The 21083-nt window shown below is 43.4% G+C and overlaps 1 protein-coding gene across 2 annotated transcripts in view; it reads right to left on the reverse strand.

Moving 5' to 3' along the window:
• Positions 1-2380: 2380 nt before the first annotated feature.
• The window catches only part of RAB8A (RAB8A, member RAS oncogene family), a 41967-nt gene continuing 23264 nt past the window's right edge, over positions 2381-21083 (reverse strand). For both annotated transcript variants that reach the window (XM_088468957.1, XM_088468956.1), the window contains exons 6-8: positions 15062-15127; positions 13456-13506; positions 2381-6384 (exon numbers count right to left, since the gene is read on the reverse strand). In XM_088468957.1, coding sequence (XP_088325083.1) covers positions 6292-6384; positions 13456-13506; positions 15062-15127 — 210 coding nt within the window. In that variant the 3' untranslated portion in view covers positions 2381-6291. The remainder of the gene's footprint in view (positions 6385-13455; positions 13507-15061; positions 15128-21083) is intronic.

The following is a 21083-nucleotide window of genomic DNA, read 5'->3' on the forward strand; positions in this document are numbered from 1 at the left end:
AAACTGAAATAAAAAACAGAAAGAGGGGTGGGGGGCAGTAGAGTATGACTGAAAAAAAAACATATAAAAAGGAGAAGGGGACAGACATGATAGAGTGAACAGCATGCAGGCTTGAGAAATGTTGTCAGATTACACTGCTTATCAGTGAAAATGTTTCTGATGTATAATTACTTCTGATTGATTTCGGCATGCGAAGAGCAAATATGACATTTAAAACACAGTCAGCTCTTGGTTCCAGTATATAGCACATTTATAATGATGTAGGGGTACTTTGTTAAATACTAGTGAATTTTGGAATCTAGGGAATATATAGGTTGGCAAACCTGAATACAGGAATGCTGAGTCACTGTAGGCCATCTAGTCATTGTGATGGACATTTTTTCCATGGCCTACAGTCATCTGGATGATGAAAGCATAATTCTTCCTCCCTCTTAACACATCAAACTCGAACTTATGAAGAACTTTGTAAAGAGGATGAACAAAGATGGGGAAGCTTTCAAGTACCCAAGAGGAAGATTTCCACTTCTGAGTGACGCTAAAGCTAAGGAAGGGTTTTTGCTGGTCCACAAATTGGTCAACTTTTTAAGGATGAAAATGTCAGAGTCCTCCAGGTTAATAAGAAAGAGTCTTAAGAAGCCTTTAAATGTGTTGTGCGTGGCTTCTTGGGTAACAGAAGAGCTGGAAACTATGTTGACATTGTGAACAACCTTCTAGAAAAGTATCATCAATTAGGCTGCAACATGTCACTCAGAATCCATTTTCTAAACTCTCATCTGTACATCTTTATTGACAACTGTGGTGCAGTGAGTGACGAGCGCGGTGAGCGATTCCACCAAGACATATTTGCAGTGGAAGGAAGATATCAGGGTAGGTGGAACACTTCTTTGCTTGCTGACTACTGTTGGACAGTGACAATAGATGCCCCAAAACAGGAGTACAAGCAAAAAGAAAGCGCTCTCATGAATAGGCCACTATTTGAGATTGTGCTTTCAGTTGCTGTATATTGTTTTTGTTTTGTGCTCTTGAGGTGCATACACACGGTCAGATATGTCAGAAGAACGATTTGCAAACGATTTTTTTACTGTATTAAAATGAATGGAATTGTCCAAAACTGACTGAAAACACATCAGATGTCAGATATCATTATCTGACAAACGGGAACGCGCATCGTTCATCATTGCCCACATCAGATTTTTCTTTCAGATATGAACGATTTTTAAAATAGTTATCGTTCAAATCTGAAGAAAAATCTGACCGTGTGTATGCACCATTATTTGCAATTAATTGAATTGAAACAACTTATTTATGTTGTATCAAGACAATAACAGATTTTAAAATTGATATTCACTATGACTTTATTACTGTATATATAGTGCAGGTAGTGTAGCTCAAAAACTAGAACTAAAACATTCTGAAGTCACACTTTTTTTCTTGACCACAAAACAGCAAAGTGTGACTATTTTTAGAAAGGAAACAAATTAAAAATATTTGTTGTACAGTGTTACTGAAAGAAGACAAAGTTGTGGAAGCTGTGAGGAGGGGACTAATAAGAACAATACAAATAAAACAGTTTGTGAAGTCACTAAATAGTCCAGTGAATTATTCGGTTCCATTCTCATGTCATCCTACATGGCTGCCTCCATATTCTGTCAGTAAGTGCACAGCAGTGATGATTATCAGTTATCAATTAATTTTAGGTTCCACACAAAACAATAATCAGTCTAATTAGCTTGAGGCCAGCAAAAGCTATAATCAATATAGCAACCTTTTGTGATGCAGCACACTAGAAAATGACAAGTGGTTGAGACAAATGGATTCTATGTACAAAGCAACAGCTCCATTAATTAGAAACAAGTACAGGCTGAGTCTCCCATATCCAAATATTCCGAAATACGGAATATTCCGAAATACGGAATAATTTTGGCAGGACTGAAATAATGAAACCTTTGATTTTTGATGGTTCAATGTACACAAACTTTGTCTAAGGCACAAATTATTAAAAATATTGTATAAAATTACCTTCAGGCTGTGTGTATAAGTTGTATATGAAACATAAATGAATTTCACTTCTGTACACAAACTTTGCTTGAGGCACAAAATTATTGAAAATATTGTATAAAATTACTTGTAGGCTGTGTGTATAAGGTGTATATAACACATAAATGCATTCTGTATGTATATTGGTGTCCCATTCTCAAGATATTTCATTATGATATGCAAATATTCCAAAATACGGAATATTCCGTTATCCAAAATACCCCTGGTCCCAAGAATTTTGGATATGGGAGACTCAACCTGTATTACAAATATTAGACAAAGTTTTCAGTACAGGTGGCTTTGTAAAATAAATTCATATAAGAAAACAAACCAAAACATAATATTTAACTTTAAAATAAGCTTTAATTTTTATTTTTCCTGAAGTGCAGTTGTCATTGTAAACAAAGCAAGTTATTACAGATACCCAGCAGGACATGTTTGATGTATTTGCATTATAGAATGGAAAATAATAATTTTAGGAACATTACAGAAGGCATCCTAGTCTGCTGGACTGATCTAATCCCTCTAGTTATTCACAGAATGTTTTCTTACAGTTGTAAACGTGAAAGTCTAGTTGAGAAGGGACCAAGCCACTGGCTGTGGAACCCTATATATGCTTATGTTTTGTTTAGGGAATCTAATAGTAAAATGGTTTAAGCAGCGCACCATACCCAAGGAACATTTGATCGGCTGCGCTTTACGTTGAACACAACAAGAAGGCAAAGATTGCACATAGTAAATACCCGGTTATCAAACATAAGAGTAATGTATTTGATATATAGGTCTCGTAAGATATTTTATCAATTAATGGTAGATTACATTTAATGAAAAGGTCATGCTGCACTAGTTGTAAACAAATCTTGCCAGCTGTAATTAAAGCCTTCGGAAAAGTGCAAATTTCAGTGTTTTATAGTCACTGAAACAACGGAATCTTCCACAGCGGAACCATTTTACAAGCTAGATTTATCTGTTCAGATCAGTGTCCAAAAGGAAATGAAATCTATACATACTGCAGTTTACTTCAGACACACATTTTTAGCTCAATAGGGCAAATTGGGACAAATGGCCACATCATACAGTGACTATTAGTGTGGTCAGACAATGAACGCTGCCACCGTCTGACCATATTTTACATTTTTACCAGTCTTATTAACCTCCTAAAGGTCCAGATGTTAATTGGGATCGGCTATAGTACTGCCCATATGAATTTGCAGCCACAAAAACCCAACCTGCCATGGCAGAAGTTCAGCACATATAGACACTGTAGCGGGGAACAGAATATTTCTAAAGGCCTGATGCTAAAGGGTATATTTCATTCGGAGTGATTTTGAGGTGCGGCTGCTCACGTTACCTAGGTCTAGGTTAGCCCAACATCACTTATTTTACTGTGCAGGTGAGCAAGGAGAAACAGCGGCACTCCCACGCAATTTTCACAGCAGATAAGCCAGCATTGGTCTGAATTCAAATGTCCCCCAACAGCTAACTGTATTGATGTAGTCCCAAGTATTATGGAACTAAGCTTGCATAACAGAAGTTGGATATTGCATGCAATTTTAACATGTCATTAATTTCAGATTTTATTAATAGACTAAAAAAAAAAATCAGATCACGCTGCAATGTAATCAACTGCCAACTAAAGAAGGCTTTAAGCACAGACTCACAAGAGGTGCTAGCAGCTGGGGATGGGATAGTCAGTGTGGAAGTGTATGTCCAAAAGTTAAAGTGGTAAATCATAAACATATATATGCAGGTAAGGGAGTGCTCCTCTTAGCTAGGTTTGACCAGTTTTAAGAGAAACTGGTCCATGAATTAGAAGAAAAATTACCTCATGTGAAGAGCTGCAAATCCACCAGGTCCACTCTTTGGTTATGAAAAGCACATGTAGACTTAAACAGTATAATCTGGCATAATTTACACCCCACAGCTCCTAGTTTAAAACTGAGACTTATACAGAGTTAATAAATTTGCTTTCTGCTAAACAGCAGAATATACTAAAATATACAGCTACAGTCCATCAAGGCTAATATAATACATAGCCTGAATCAGGAGAGTGGTTCGAGGTTTCATACACAGCCACTAAGCATTCTGGGTAAAATTGGTCATGCTTTACATTTCACACAAGGACAGAAAACTCATTTTAATAACCAGCATTAATGGGAGATAAATATCAATGAAAACTAAATACAAAAAAATAAAGATTTGAATATGATTATTAAGGAATAACATATATATCACAGTCATAAAAATGGTATTTATAGCTATTCATGTGGGAATGTAAGATTCTTCCTGATTCTTGAAATAAAACATTAATCCAGATTACAGCAGAGAGCATTTTTAGTAGTTGTCTTTTAGGGCATGTTCTAGAGGAATCGCCAATATATCCTGAAGCAGAGAACTCAGAAAATAGTTATTGTGTTAAGAGAACCATATATTAGAAATCGAAATGATCAATATGTGGCAAGCTTATTACCATGTAATTAAATGGGTTTTCCACTTTAAAACTCAATTTCACTTAAGCAATTCCCTTGTCAATAACAGCACTTTGTATATGTAAGTGCAGAGACCCTGGTAAACTCAGAAAATGGTGGGGCCACCAGCTCAAAGTACTGATCTTGTGAAGGGATTTAGCAAACAGAGCTTTGTAAAGTGGTAACCCCCTTCAGTTTATTCACTTTTCTGATTTTTCTATTGCAATTGTCTGTTATTCACATGTAAAATCACCAAATCAAACTGCAAGAATCAACCATTATGCTTTACGGTAGTTTGCCAAATTGTAAAAGCAACATGGACCGGGGAAACCATTACCCATTTGTTATTGCCTTACTTTTCATATGCTCCATACAGGAGGACAGAATTATCCACATATAAAAGTTTTTACTGTTAATGATACAATGGCTTGTTCAGTACATGTTTTTTTTAACGGTTTCTAAATATATAGCCTTGTCTTTCTTGCTTCTTCCTGTGCTTTTAAGAAATGCATTTATATCAGTCCTAGGGGGACAAACTAATAAAGCACCTGTTCCTGATGAAATACATTATTGAAAACTATAGAAGAAAGCAATGTGAAAACATTTTCTATGCCAATATTTAATTCCAGTGGCCATTTATCTACTGCAAATAATTTCTGGAATAAAGCTGGAATGCCTGTTCCTTGCAGTCTTATTTTAGTGACAAGTTCTGTGAATAAAAAAAAAAAAACTTTGAAATTATGGGTTCTGGAAAACATTGCACAATAAAGAAAAGCAGTCATATTTCTTGTAATGTAATTTCAGCTACAGAAAAAGCACCTTTAACTTGGGGGCATCACAGTTATCTAGAACAAAACATGTCGGATCACCACCATTCTCTAGATCAGATCTGTGCTGACAGCAAGTTTCAGGCCTCAATATTCAGGTGCATCAGTCATTCCTTACATAATGTGGCTTAATGAACAGATGCAGTTTTCTCAGCAATGGCAGCTTGTATGAAAGCCTTTACATAACATGAAAATGGTGGTTTCAAAAGAAATACTGCTCTTACTGACATAAGGAAAAACTTTTTTTTCATTAAACTCAAGAAGTAGTACGCAGGGACATCTGATATAGGCATGCTGATGGGTGTACCATACCAGGTCTGCTTTAGGAATAGGAGTAGACATCACTAAACATATCCAATATTTGCTGACAATATCCTTCTTTAGTGCTTAAATATAGAGCACAAACATAAATCTCATTAAATTAAAGCAAAGGAACTTATTTCTGTTCCGCCATCAGAATTGACATGGAAGACTAGTTTTGGAATGCAAGGCAAAAGGTGCACAACTATACATACACATGTGCATGTGTGTGTAAATATTTAACACACACTTGTGTCAGTGTGTATATATATCTATATCATATGTATGTATACCCAAGTTTAAAGGAATAAACACACTTTGAGGTTAGTCAACAAAAAGACATATAAAAAGGAGATTATGGCTCTGTATAAATGACTGGAATTATTAACATTGGGCCTGGAGCATAAAAAAAAAAAAAAAAAAGTCAGGTTTCCACCTCTGACCAAAACAAAAACAAAAAAAGAAGAAATGTACAAACTTAGAACATGTTCCAGTACGGCTAGATGAAACAGTTACTACGGCAGACAGTTTGTCACTCTCATTCATGTAGCCAGTTTGGCAGAGCTGGTGCTTTAAGGTTCTAGATCTGTGATGATGGAAAAACAGATACAGGCACAGTCCCTTGGATGGAGCAAAGTACTCCTTTAAGGCAATGCCCCTCACAGAAGGACACATCGAAAGAAACTGCTCTTCTTTTGTTGTTCTGGGGTAATTTTGACTCCTTGGTTACTACCTTGGGAACTGTTTCCCTCCTGAAAGAAATAAACAAGAGTGTTACATATGATATCTCAGCCTGCAAAGAAATTCTAGGACACATCTGGGACTATGTAAGAACTTTACAACATTTATAAACCTATGTGGAATGATAGCCATATATTCTCAAACCTTTAGCATTTGTACTTTATGACCAACAGTCACAATAACAGCTTTATTATTTTTATGTGAGATATTATGAGAAAACAATACAACAGCATGAGTCTACAGTAACTAGACAGGGAGGTGTCGATCAGGGTCACTGAGACGTCGTGCGTGCCGCTGCACTGGGGGTGTGTGGCCAGTGGAGTCTAGCGAGGCTACACCATGTCCTGAAATACATTCCTATGGTGTGCACCACCATGAAGCCTGGTCGCAGCATTTGGGGGAGAGGGGGCATGGATAAACCACCCCTGCACTTCTGGGGCCCCAACAGGGGTCTGGATTGGTCATTTTTACCCACTTTAGCCACCTCTTGGCAACCCTGGTGGTCAAGTCAGTGTTAGCTGTACAGGTAATGATGTCAAGAGAGATTACAGATCTCCCCAATTAGATGTCAGCGATTTGACATTGGATAGGTATGACAATTGCCTACAATACAAACATAAATTAATAGTAATAAAAAAAATATCACCATTTTTATAACTAGGTATACAACTCAAGTTTAAGTTAGAGATGTGCGAGTTCGGTTTTACTCGGATATGTTCGGATCTCAAAAACGGCATTTTATTGGCTAACAGCTATCACGTGTTTTTAATAGCCAATAAAATAAATCCGAACTAATCCGAACTTGCATTACTTTTGGCGAAAAGAACAGAGTAAAACCGAACCCCCACATCTCTAGTTTAAGTCAAGCATTTGATAATATTGATCTTATATTGTGTGCAGACAAAGTTTTGCACATAATTGCGTATATTTAATTTTAGATGACAAAATTAAAAAAATTTTCAAATATGTTAATAGTTGCAGTGGATTTTTATTTAGCTACGAAAATTAACCATGCACATATTTTGGTCAGCACAAAATGACTGATAATAGGATTTTTGGGTACTTACCGTTGAATCCTTTTCTCTGAGTCAGACTGGGGGACACTGGACCATGGGTTGTAGGTGGGAAGGCGTGGATTTGGCACTAACACTGAAATCTATAACTCCTCCCCTCTGCAACCCCTGACTTCAGTACAACTTCAAAAGTGCCTGGTAAGGAGAAGCAATACTCAGTGACACTGTCACTCCGAAAAATAAAAATTAAATTGACGGTAATTACGACCCAAAATCATAACTCATACTCAATACCACTGAGCGTGAGGGAGGGAACGCAGTGTCCCCCAGTCTGACTCAGAGAAAAGGATTCAACGATAAGTACCCAAAAATCCTATTTTCTCTTTCATCTGCACTGGGGGACACTGGACCATGGGATGTTCAAAAGCCGACCCCATGGGAGAGAATGCTCAGATTGCCCGACCGGAGAACTGTACGCCCAAAATGGGCGTCCCTGGAGGCAAAAACATGAAACCTGTAGAACCGCACAAACGTGTGGACAGAGGACCAGTTGGTAGCTGCGCGACAAACCTCTTCAGCAGAGGCCCTGTGATGCGCCGCCCAGGAGGCCGCCACAGCCCTAGTGGAATGAACCAACACCCTAGCTCAGTGATTATCAACCTTTTTCAACTCGAGGCACACTACACAAAATTGCCAAAGCACACCATCCAGCGATGCACCAAGTGTGACCAATGAAAAAACATACACACTGGCTCCTACATAAACAAAATACACACACATTGGCCTCCACAGGAATAAAATACACTACAGTACAAGTGCGCTGAGCTGACAGCTGCGGTACACTTGACAAATGCTCACGGCACACTAGTGTGCCACGGCACAGTGGTTGAAAAACGCTGCCCTAGCTGGTGCCGGGTACCCCAGCTCTGAGTAAGCCCTTGAAATCACTGAGCGGAACCATTTTGCAATGGTCTGCTCTGTGGCTGGCCAGCCCCGTTTGTGGGGGCGTCGTAGAGAACCAATAGAGAGTCCGTCTTACGCAAGATCGAAGTTCTGTCTAAATAAATGTATAGGGCCCGGACAACATCCAACAGTTATAGATCGTCTCTGAAGATGAGAAAACAGGAAAAACAAATCTCCTGGTTTAAGTGGAAAGATGAAACCACTTTCAGTTGAAAAGAAGGAACTGTCCTGGGCACAGCCCTATCGTCATGGAAAACAAGAAAAGGTGGTTTGCAGGACAAGGCCCCCAACTCAGAGACCCGCCAAGCCGAGGCAATGGACATCAGAAAAAAAATCACTTTCCACGTTACGAACCGTAGGTCCATGGATTCCAAAGATTCCAAACATTGAAATCGTAAGCCGGCCTCCAGAACGCCCTGCAGAAATGCTAAAAACCTTGGCAGGCGGAACTGGGCAGTATGTACTCCCCGCTGCTCACACCACACAATATAGGTTTTCCAAACCTGTGGTAGTTCTGCGTGGAAACCTGCTTATGCGCCCGGAGCACGGTCCTGATGACTGAAGGGGAAAAAACCCTGGCCTTCAAGAGCCCGGTCTCAACAACCAGGCCATTAAAGCCAACTGAGGTAGGCCCTCGTGACAAAATGGCCACTGGATGCAGAGGCAGACTCCAAGAAGACGGCTCTGCGGCTAGCCTGAGAAGCGTGGCGAACCATGACCGGCGCGGCCAGTCTGGAGCCATTAGGATGACTGAAACCTGCTGCTCCCTGACTCAACGGAGTACTCTTGGTAACATCGGAATTGGAGGAAAAATGTAGACCAGACGGAAGTTCCAGGGAACTGTCATGGCATCCACTGCAAATGCCAATGGATCTCTGGACCTTCCACAAAATTGAGGGACCTTGCAATTGTGGCGAGACGCCATCAGGTCCGCCTCCAGCAGCCCCCAACTCTGGACCAGCTGCTGGAAAACCTCTGTGTGGAGAGACCACTCCCCTGGCAGGAACGTAGTCCTGCTGAGGTAATCCGCCTCCCAATTCTCCACCCCCGGTATGAAGACTGCCGAAATTGCCGGGATGAACGTCTCCGCCCAAGAGAGAGAATGAGACTTGCCTCTGCCATGGCAAGTGCGCTCTTGGTTCCGCCCTGTTGGTTTACATATGCCACTACCGTGGCGTTTTCCGATTGGATCCTCACTCTTCGGCCAGCCAGGAGGGCCTGAGCCCCGCACAGTGCCCGATAAATGGCCCGGAGCTCCAGCATATTTATTGGGAAACCTATCTCTGATGACGACCAGGTCCCCTGGAGACAGAGGTTCTCCGTCACCGCTCCCCAACCTCTGAGACTTGCGTCTGTGATGACAATAATCCAGTTGAGAGTCACCAGGGACCGACCCTGGAGAAGGTGATCTGTAATCAGCCACCAGCGAAGTGACTGACGAGTGCTGTCTGACAGAACCAGCAACTGAGAAGAAAGGTCGTCTGAGCGGCCCTTCCAATTCCGGAGAATCTCCCACTGGAGAATCTGTTAATGAAAGCGGCCGTACTGGATGGTCTCGAAGGTAAAGACCATCGTGCCTAGTAACCTCATGCCCAGCCAAATGGATGGCCGAGGGGCAGACAGCACTTTCCTGACTAAGTCCTGAAGGGCCCGGGCAAGCAACCCAGTGCTGTATCGAAGATCACCCCCAAAAACGTCAGACGTTGGCACGGCCTGAGGTGACTCTTCTCGAAATTCAGTATCCACCCATGATGCTGTAACACCTGCACTGTGTGGTCCAGGTGGAGCTGAAGTTGGGCAGTGGAATCCGCCTTTACTAGCAAATTGTTCAAATAGGGAATCACTGTTATCCCCTCTGAATGCAGTAAGCTTGCCATTGCTGCCATGATCTTTGTGAAGACCCGTGGAGCTGTAGCCAAACCGAACAGCAGAGCCTGGAAATGGTAATGGGCTCATCCGACCGCGAACCTGAGTAGAGACTGATGCCCCGCCCAAATCGGTATGTGAAGATATGCATCTCTGATGTCGATAGATGACAGAAACTTGTTTGCCGACATACCCTGGATCACTGATTGGAGCGACTCCATGCGAAACAGAATCCATCAACAGGCTGGCATTCAAGGCTCTTAGATTTAAAATCGTCCGATAAGTGCCGTTGGGTTTCTGGACTAGGAACAAGTCGGAGTAAAACCCCTGTTCCTGTTGAGACTGTGGAACCGGAATAATAACCCCTTCTGAACAGAGGGCATTGATATCTTCTCCGGCTCCCTGGGTAATGCTCTAGCGAAGAAGCGTTGTGGCGGTTGCCCCCTTAGGTCGATCACATAACCTCGTGAGACAATGCCCCTTACACAGGCATCTACTCCCGAAGCTACCCACCTGTCTCTGAAAAGAAGGCGATAGCCCCTTACCTTCCCTGAGGCTGGATGGGCTAAGATCCTTTTCAGGTACTCGGTTTCTCAGATGCCCTAGCACCCGGGTGCCTGAATGTGCCGGGTAATCTACCCCGGGGGGCAGAACCCCTAGTGGGAAAAGAGCGTCCTCGGGCCCCCTGACTTCTAATCGTTCCCCCTCCTCGAAAGGAAGAACGGAAGACTCGGAAACGTGAGCGCTTTAGCAGAAAAGTGCTCTTTCCACCTTTTGCCTGGGATATAATAGTATCAAGCTCAGAGCCGAACAGGATGCCTCCACAAAAAGGCAGAGACTCTAAAGCACGTTTAGATTCGGCGTCTGTCTCCCAGGCGCGAAGCCAGAGTGCTCTGCGTGTCGCTACTGCCGTGGCTGAGACTATAGAGGAAATCTGCGCTCCATCTTGTGCGGCCTCACACACCTAGTCTGCAGCCGCATCCACCTGTTCCGCCAGTACCAGTAAGTCCTCTCTGGATGAGTCACCGGCAAGGCCTGCCACTAATTTGTCAGCCCATTTCTCCATGGCTCGAGAGACCCATGCAGATGCCAATAATGGGCAAATAACCACTCCGGTGCCCGTAAAAATACTTCTAAGGCATCCCTCCAATTTTTTTGTCCAGCGGATCCTTAAAGGAGGCCGCCCCTTGGACCGGCAGAGCCGTGTGTTTTGCTAAACTAGCCACAGCCGCATCCACTCTTGGAGGCAGCTTCCACTTAGCGACCTGCTCCTGTGGAAAGGGATAAAGGGCTACAAACTTAAGAAAAGTAGCATACTTTTAATCTGGGGTCTTCCAGGCTTCCTCTACCAGATCTGAAAGATCCTGAGACACTGGGAAACAAACAACCCTTTTATGCCTCCGCTTAAACGGCCCTTCCGCCCTAGCTGAGGTGTCAAGGTCCAGACAGTCCAAAGATTGTCGTACTGCCATAATAAGGTCCTCTGCGCCGTGACTTGACACAGAGATGGAACCTTCGTCGGGCAGAACCTCCTCTTGGAGTTCCCCCTACTCCTCTTCTTCCTCCCCCTCGGGATCTTCTTCCTCCCCCTCGGGATCTGACTCCAACAAGACACTGGATGGAGGAGGACGCTTATGCGTAGTATAGACTCCTCAAAGAAGCATTCCATAAAGACCGATACTTTCTCGACCCCTACCGCTGAGTGCTCCATGGTACAGACCCAAGGAGGATCAGGACCCTGGTAACCACCCCCTGCAACAGCAGGCGGAGAGGGCCAAACAGGTGCTGGCGCTGCTTGGGCTAATTCCTCTCTATGGTGGAGCAACGTCAACAGGTCAGAGAGTGAACGGCTCATTGCCTGAGCCCATGCCGGCTCCTCCATAAACGGAGTGGCTCCCCCAGCTGGCTGCGCACACGTGGGCCCCAAGCTGACAGTGCATCTAGTTGTCCACACGGCAATTTAGCCTGACACTGGGCACATGTAAAACATTATAGCCATAGTGGGGTACTGGCCCTTTGTGTACTTTTTGTCCGTTATTAGAGCACCCCCCTTCCTGCGCTGCCCTGCCGCAGCAGTCAGCCCGGAAAAGCTTTTTTTTTTTTTTTTTAAAAACAAAATACAGTGGCAATGAATATGCAAACACTCCAAGCAGGCACAAAAACAGATTACAGTAATACTGAAAACTACTTAGCTGTATACTGCAGAGGTAAAGGAGCTTGCTCTGTCCTCCCACCATGCTGTTCAGGCTTGTATCCTTTAAAAAGCTGTGATCAGACTTTCTGGAAGCCTGCATTTTGCCACTGGAGAGCGGGGGGAACCAGCAGCTATGGCTCCTCCCCCCGTCATACTGAAGCGAGCATCACTGCTCCTTCCTTCAAGTGTTACTCCCCTCAGTGGGCAAAGAACTTGGACTGACCCGCATTTACCTACAGCACCTGGTATTCCCAGGTGGTCTCCCATCCAAGTACTAACCAGGCCCGACACTGCATAGTTTCCAAGAACAGCATGTCGAGTGTGGTGTTGCTGTAGGTCTCACCTGCGGTCGGTCTGTAGTCGGCGCTCTCCCCACAGGAGCCGTCGACAAGAAACCGATGGTGCCCGTCATCCAGGACCACGCTAACTGACTGCACCTCTACCAGGTAACAGCAGCGCACTATACCCGGGCCCAGACGGTCTCTTCAGAGACCGGAGTGCGTGGACGGGGGAAGCGCTCAGCGTCATCCCCCCCTTAGATGCGGCTCTCACCGCCACTTAACACTCCAGCTGTGTGCTGCTATAAGTAGTGCACAGTACCTATAAAAAAAACATAACATTACAAAGAAAGGAAAAAATCCCTAAGCTAAACCAGGGCTGCATGAAAAAAAAAAAAAACATGCCTCTCTCCACAGGCACTAAACTTACACTGAAGTCAGGGAATTGCAGAGGGGAGGAGTTATAGATTTCAGGGTAAGTGCCAAATCCACGCCTTCCCACCGACAACCAATGGTCCAGTGTCCCCCAGCCCAGACGAAAGAGAAAGTGGTTCAATATAAGACTATGATAAAAGCCCTTTTTATCTCTCCTGCATCTTCACACTCGGCCCGTGGTCTTCAAGACTTGGATATTGGGTCTTTACATCAGAGCTTGTTTCTTTCATTTTATCGCTAGCATAGTTGGTTGCACATTGAAAAGCATAACACATTTAAGTTAAGCGGTTGTTTAAAAATCAAATCAAGCCAGAAAATAAAGCGTTTTCTTACCATTTTCTTGTCCATTTTCGCTTTGATGTCTCGTGCCAAAGTAAAAAATGCCTATGAAAGAAAACATAATTTGTCATCAAAAATTAATTTAAAGTCGCACAATCTGGGCATCCCAGTCTTTGCACATTTTCAGCACAAGTTTTTTCAAATACAACGAAACAGCCCACACAAATATTTTTTAAGAGCTGACCAGATACTGCCCCACTTGCTGGCTGGACACACACAGCAGAGCTGTCCATTAATGGTTTTTTAAGACCACTAAGGAAGATTCAGGAGTCGCACAATATAACTTCCCAGTAGTTTATTTTTCTTACCTGTACTATGGAGTGAACCTTAAATTATGGCTGCTACGGAGCATTTCCAGCCAATGAAACCAATGGCGGATACATTTTACTAGATTGTTAACTCAATCTTTTACTACCAATGTCTATAAAGCACTAATACCATCTACCAATACATTTATTTCTAGCCAAAAACAAAAAAACAACAAGATGGACCTGTCCTAACAGGATTAATATCTATAAGGATAGTGCAAAAAAATCAATTTACTAAAATATCAACACTTTACTCAGCATCACTTACTTTCTCTCAGTAATGAACAAAATGGGGAGGATTCCACTAAGCGCGAGGTCCCATAGGAGCATTGTGCGATGTAACTCTGTGCACACTACTGAATAGTACAGTACTGTAAACAATACTCTTTATTTTTTACTCGAACCTCAAAAATAAGTGATGTTTAGTATCAGTAACATCACACACTGTCCTCATGCTTAATTGAATCTCCCCCAATGACTGAAAACTATGTATAAAAAGGACTTATTACTGGGGTTTTCAGACCAATTGTTTCTTCATTTACGTTACATGACCACAAGAATCGGTTCTGCACACGGAGGTTCATTACCAATATAAATGTTATTTTGGGTGAGTACCAGCATATTACCATGTTTTCTGTACACCTACATATTCTGTAGAAATGTTCTAGTATGGGCTTCCATGGGACTTCACAATAAAAATGAACCTAAATATTGCAAAGACAGAACAGGTTCATAATTTATTATGTCTTATAACAGGGATGGGGAACCTTTTTTCTGCCGAGGACCATTTTGATTATATATATATATATATATATATATATATATATATATATAACATTATTCGCAGGCCCGGTGTAGGCCACGCCCCTACGTGTGACATCACATGGGGCGGGGTCACAATCACCAGTGATTACAGAAATGCCCAGAGCATCCTAAGTATGCTCTGGGGACCTGTAATGGCAGCTGTGTGACCCTCAGAAGCGTCCTCAGGAACTCCAGGAGACACTACTGCATAAATTCTGGCTGCAGGGTGCCCTGCTAGCCAGATGAGGCTAGCAAATAAAAACTCTGAGGGCTAGACCAAATGATTCCACAGGCTTTACACAGCCCCCGGGCCTGAGAATCCCTATCCCTGTCTTATAACAATGCGGTCAGGCGTTATGTCTCCAATTTTTATGCTGCTCATTGTATGCATAGTACACATTCTAAACAATAGAGATGAAAAGTAATGCAGCATTATTATTATTTTCATAAGAAAAAGGGTAATCAAAGCTTTGTACACATCTACTTACATTTTCCACATTGATATTGGCTTTTGCACTGGTCTCCATGAACTTAATTCCATATTCAAGAGCCAGCTAAACAGAAAAAATAAAAACAAAGTCAGTTAACCCGGTAGGTGTCTAGTAAGGACTATGGCCCAATTCCCTACCGATCTCAACTGTGATTGCAATAGCGATTAAGCATGCAGTTCAACTGCGATAGTATGCTAATCCATTGCGATCGCTATGCCGTCGCAGCACAACATAAAGACGCCTTACTTTACCTTACACGTATTCCTTATGTTTAGCAAGACGGCAAAACCATCAATGGAGTACCATCGCAGCCTCACGCAAACTTGCACAAGCTCTGATGTTACTCAGGATTTGCCATTTTCATCGCAGACTATGAGACCTCAGGCTGCGTAGGGCATCGCAGAGGACAATTTCTGCATGCCCATGCAACGGCGTTCAAACGCACTGGCACGCCTGAGTTTCTCAGACAACCCCCATCACCACCCCCAAACGGCACTTCCTGTCAATTAGTCTGCGATGGTTCTGCATAGTCACTGTGATCGCAGTCCCCACCTCAGTGGCCAGTTTGTGCACTGCCATGCATGCGCACTACACAACAATCAGCGGATTGTGTGCGTAATCGCAGTTGCGATTGGTAGTGAATCAGGCCCTATGTTGTGAGCAGCAAAAGTGAAATATTTAAAAAAAACGTTAACAAAGTCAGGAAGGAGGACGAGAAATTTCTTATATGTTCTGCAAGGGTAAAAGTAAAACAGCTAGTTCTATTGAAGGACTTCAGCTGTGTTTGTTTCTCAACTATTTTTTTATATTATATGGAGACAATTTTTATACAGCAAGTGTTGGTGCACCACTAAACTTAAGGTACAGACATGCTAAGGTTATATTTAAATAACAGATATCCATAATCATAGACATCAGAAAAGTGTTCCAACTAGTCTGCAAGGATTTTTTTATATTAAATGTAAAAATGGGTAGAAGCTGAAAGGACAACTGGGAGCTAGGGAGCCAGTCTTGAAAACAACCACTGGACACAGTAGGGGAAGGTTTTGAACATCTAATAAGTGAAGGAGATCTTCAAATATACTATTTACACAAGCGGAAAACTCCGAGCGTAGAGGGAGTGATAAACATGCAATAACCACAGATTCCAGGTGGAAGGGAAGCTCCATTACAGTTACTGACCAGATTCTGCCAATCAGTGCAGAGAGGAGGCTTTTTTTCCTATTTACAAGCAATCAAGCAGGTGGTCACCAAATGGATAGGCCTGAAAAATGTATTAGCATATTTGGAGACACCATGTACTGTACCAGGAGGGGGAGCAAGCAAGTTATTTTGGCAGCTCCACCAAATAGGTTTATATGTGGCTGCCTGGCCACAGCCTCACCAGCTTGGCTCATATGAAGTAAGATGGACTGTGTGCAGGCTGGAGGAGGAATAGATATCAACAACAGTAAATCTCATACACTCATTAGTGAAGACACAATTTTATTTCTCTTTCATAGTTAAGAGGTTCGTATTGAAAAAATTAAGTAGAATACAAGATCCAGACAAACAAATATAGGAGTTGACTTTTCAATTTGAAGAGCTCTAAAAAGGAGTTCCAATTGTTTTTGCTCTACACGGCCATGTGGACAAGTATACACAACACAAGGACATCTCAGCTGATCACATGGCCAGAGCTTAAAGGGAGGAAGCCAGCTCAGCTTATGTGGGAAGATGCCAGTCTGTATCTCTTTCATTCTGCGATAAGCTTCAAGATTACCTGGAGTCAGCAAAGGCCCATTACACCGGAAACGGTAAGTCTTAGCCGCGGTCCACCATGTGGTGTATGTTTTACTGTATAGGCAGACTACCAGTTGTATTTATTCTGATAGCGCCTATATGAGATTATACATCTGTTTAACACAGCTCTGCTAGATGTTGTCCTAGTCACTGCATGGATTCAAGAAAGATTTTAGGTAATGATAATAGTCCATCTACAGATCGAAGTAAACGAGTCCCTAAGCCAATTTTGAAATAGATTTGCCATCTTACAGGCAGCCAATAAAGGTAGTAGACAATGGCTGTTATGTGGCAGGAATGTGGTTGGTTAGTGAATAGCCTGGCAGCAGCATTTTGTACCAGCTACAAGTGGTGCAATTCTTTTGCTAGGAGACCCAGGTAGAGGACATTGCAGTAGTCTAAGTGTGATGATACAAATGCATGTATGATTTCAGGCAGATCTTCTGAGGGTGATTGATTCTGGCTATGTACCTCAGGTGAAAGAATGAGGATTTGATTGTGGCTGAAGCCCGATATTTAAGTTTCAAGTTACAGATGTGTCCACATACATCTATCCTCTGTGCGTTACAAGTCGTGTTACACATAACGCGTGAGTGCAGTGTGACTCGGCAGCATCACATGTGTCTTATTCGTACAGCAATGTGAACCTAACTCACAAGCAGCTTCTGCCGATTAATATTCCATTTTATTTATAAGGCGCCACAAGTGGTCAGCAGCACTATACATACGTAAACAGTAGGACAGTACAGGGTAGACAGAACATTACAATACAATACAGTAACCGAAACATAGACATAGCACAAGTAACAATTAGCACCACAATTCTCAGCACACAATACAGCAGGGAAGGTGAAGGCTGTCACTGAAGTGCTAGAGAAGAGGGCTGTGAGACAGTAGAGAGGAGGACCCTGCTCCAAGGAGTTTACAATCTAGGGGATTGAAATGATATGCAGCATGCCCAAGTTTTGTGTGCGACTGCTATTTGCATGCGAAATGCTACATTACGGTGTCAGTGGCTATGACACTGTAATGTAGTATTTCGCATGCATACACCCGCAGTTGCACACAGAACATAGGACCTGATTCAGAGCCGCTCGTAAGCGGCCGCTCGTTCGTTCCGAGCGATGTTTGTCCAACTGCGCATGCGTACGGATCGTAATACGCATGCGCGAACCAGTCAGTGCGGCCGAAAATCGTTTGTTCGCTAAATAGCGAATGCCTGCTATTTTGAGTGACAGGAGGAGGCGTATGTGGATGGTAACAGGGGAAGGTGCTTGAAAACGGGGAGTGGAGATCCGAACGCAGGCGTGCTTAAAGGTCAAAACGGGCGTTTTATGGGTGTGCATAATTAAAACAGCAGCGTCATTGACCACGTCACTGGGTTATTTTATAGTCAGAACTGCTCGCAAGTTTGCGGTAGGAAAACCCAACCACAAGAATAGCGAGCAGTTCATACGCTGGTCGATGTACTCGATTGATCTAATAAATAGCGGACATGACGTAGGATGCGAGCGGCCAGGGGGCGTAGTTTTCCAAAAAACGACCGCAAGTTTTGTTCGCTCGTTCAGACCTAGAGGCGTGAACAGAACGCAAAGAGCGAACGGTTCATTTGAATAGCCACCCCTTTTTACTGAACGAGCGAGCGCAAATAGCGTCCGGCTCTGAATGAGGTCCATAGGCAGGTTGAATATTCGTTTAAACAGCAGAAGCTGCTTTGCGAATAAGACGCATTTGAAGGTAAAAAGTCGTACGAAAAGACGCTCATGGCTAGTCACGCGACGGCATTGCGGGACTAGAAGGAGGCTAGATGTATGTGGGCACATCTGTACAATTCAGGACAACGCTCAGATCCCTCTCCAGTTGAATGGCAAAGCTGTATTTTTGTCCTTTAACATATGTTCCTATAAAAAGGACTTCTGGGCCTGATTCAGACCTGTTCGCTAGGATGCGTTCGCACGTAGCCTGCTGATGTTTGCAACCTGCGCATGCGTGCAAGACAGTGCGCGTGCGCAAACTAGTAAATGCGATCGGGAAGCGTTCGTACCCTATACACAGACACTCCACTAGCATGAGTGACAGGACATGTCATTTGTGGGTGGTGACAGGGGGTGGTCGATGGTAACGGGGGTGTGGTGGTGCGAACGCAGGAGTCTGTGCGTCTGGACGCTGTTTCAGGGGCGTGCATAATTAAGACGCATCATCTGCATACACGTCACATGGCTGAAATACACACTGAAGCACTCGCAGTGATTGCGGTAGGCTATGGTCAGCCACAAGTGCTGTGTATGGGTCCGAAGTTACCCGATGTTACCAATTGTTTAATACACTTCCTGGAGATGACGTATGTTACGAACGGAAAGTGGGCGTCTTGTGTCAGGGTGGTGGGAGTCTAAATACATACCGCGATCTCACGGCAAAACATAGTGGGCGTGCTAATGCCTTGCTAGCGATCGCAGGATTTGCATTCTTTGGCTGCTGACGGCTGCTTGCAAATGCATCCTAGCGAACGGGTCTAAATCAGGTACTGTGTTTTACAAGGATTCAGTGGCAGCCAACTGGCACTCATCCACTCCTGGAGCTCAGCTAGGGCAGCTATTTAGGATTGCCATTAGGTTCCAGAGCTAAGGGCAGATACAGTAGTGTATCATCTGCATTGCAGTGGTAGACCAGGCCATGACGTCTGATTATTTCACCCAGCGGTTGCATGTATATTGCAAAAAGCATGGGAGATAGTATAGAACCTTGTGGAACACTACATGGCAGTGGCACTGGTGACGAGGAGTATACTCCAGAAGACAATCTTTGTGATCTACCTGTAATAAACATTTGAACCAGCCATGAACTGCGCAATCCAGTCCACAGAAATTTTTCAGACGCTCAATTAGAATCCCATGGTCTTAAGTATCAAATGCTGCAGAGAGATCCAGAAGACTTAAGATTAAACAGATGCCTCTGGCTCTTGCCACCAGTAGATCATTAAGCACACATACCCGGGCTATTTCAGTGCTATTTCTCCTAAATTCAGACTGGAATGGATCATAAATATCATGGGTTGACAGATGGGTTTTAAGTTGAGCTGCAACCACTTTCTCAATAACCGTTCCTAGAAATGGAAGGTTTGATACCTGCCTGTAGTTGTTTGGAAAAAATGCCTTTCTGCAAAAAGCACTGTACTATTTTTGCAAATACAGGGCCAATTATGTTGATACACCCAAGGTCCAGGTTACAGCTGGTGGGACGTAACCAGGGCCGGACTGATCTGGTACTTCTGGCATTTGCCAGAAGGACCGATGGCCAAATGGGCGGGGCCGACCATCTGCAGGTCCGCCCGGCAACAGGGCATGCCTATAAGGGGCAGTGCACGGCCGCCACTCTCTGGAACCAGTGACTCGTGCTGACTGCAGGCAGCACCAGAGAGAGCAGCTGCAGGATTAAAAAAAAAAAAAAAAACCCGCTGCTTTAATCCCTCCCCTGCTCTGTTACCGGCAGCTTTAGGGACACAAGACAGAGCTGTCACCCTTTTGCCATAAGCTCATAGTTGGCACTGTGTGTGCTTCGTGGTGGCTGGCCCTTCCCCCAAGACTAGCCAGCCTCCCATGGGTTGCTTTGAGGAGTCACTACTCCCTACCCTCCCCAAGACCCCGGCCCTTCTGTCTTTGTCCCCCAGTCACATGGTTCCTTCTTCCTCCTGTCTGTAGGTCATATATAGGAGCTGCACAGTGTCCAGAGAGTGTGAAACCACCAGAAGACAGCAGTCGCCAGGCTGGAGAGATCCTCTTTCAGGAATGCTAGTAAGTATCTGGGAGGGGGAATGGTGTATTCACGCTCTATGTGGGTGAGATGGTGGTTTAATACAAGTTATTTGTGGGGGTGTTTTAATGCCATTTGAGATGTATTATGTGGGGTGGAGTTTAATGTTGTTATTTGAAGGGTGTGGGGTATATTATTATGTGGGGTGGAGGGTGTATCAATGTGAGAGTGTGTTATTAATGTTGTTATCTCAGGGGTGGGGGATGTATTAATGTAATCTGAGGGGTGTAATATGTGGTGTGGGGGTGTATTAATGTAATCTGAGGGGTGTAATATGTGGTATGGGGGTGTATTAATGTAATCACAGGGGTGTAATATATTGTGGTATGGAGTGTATTAATGTCATCTGAGGGGTGTAATATTATGTGGTATGGGGATGTATTAAGTTATAGGTTGTATATTAATGAGATCATGGAGTGTACGCAGG

This window comes from Taudactylus pleione, unplaced genomic scaffold (genome assembly GCF_031769625.1).
Source record: "Taudactylus pleione unplaced genomic scaffold, aTauple2 ptg000087l, whole genome shotgun sequence".
NCBI lineage: Eukaryota > Metazoa > Chordata > Amphibia > Anura > Myobatrachidae > Taudactylus > Taudactylus pleione.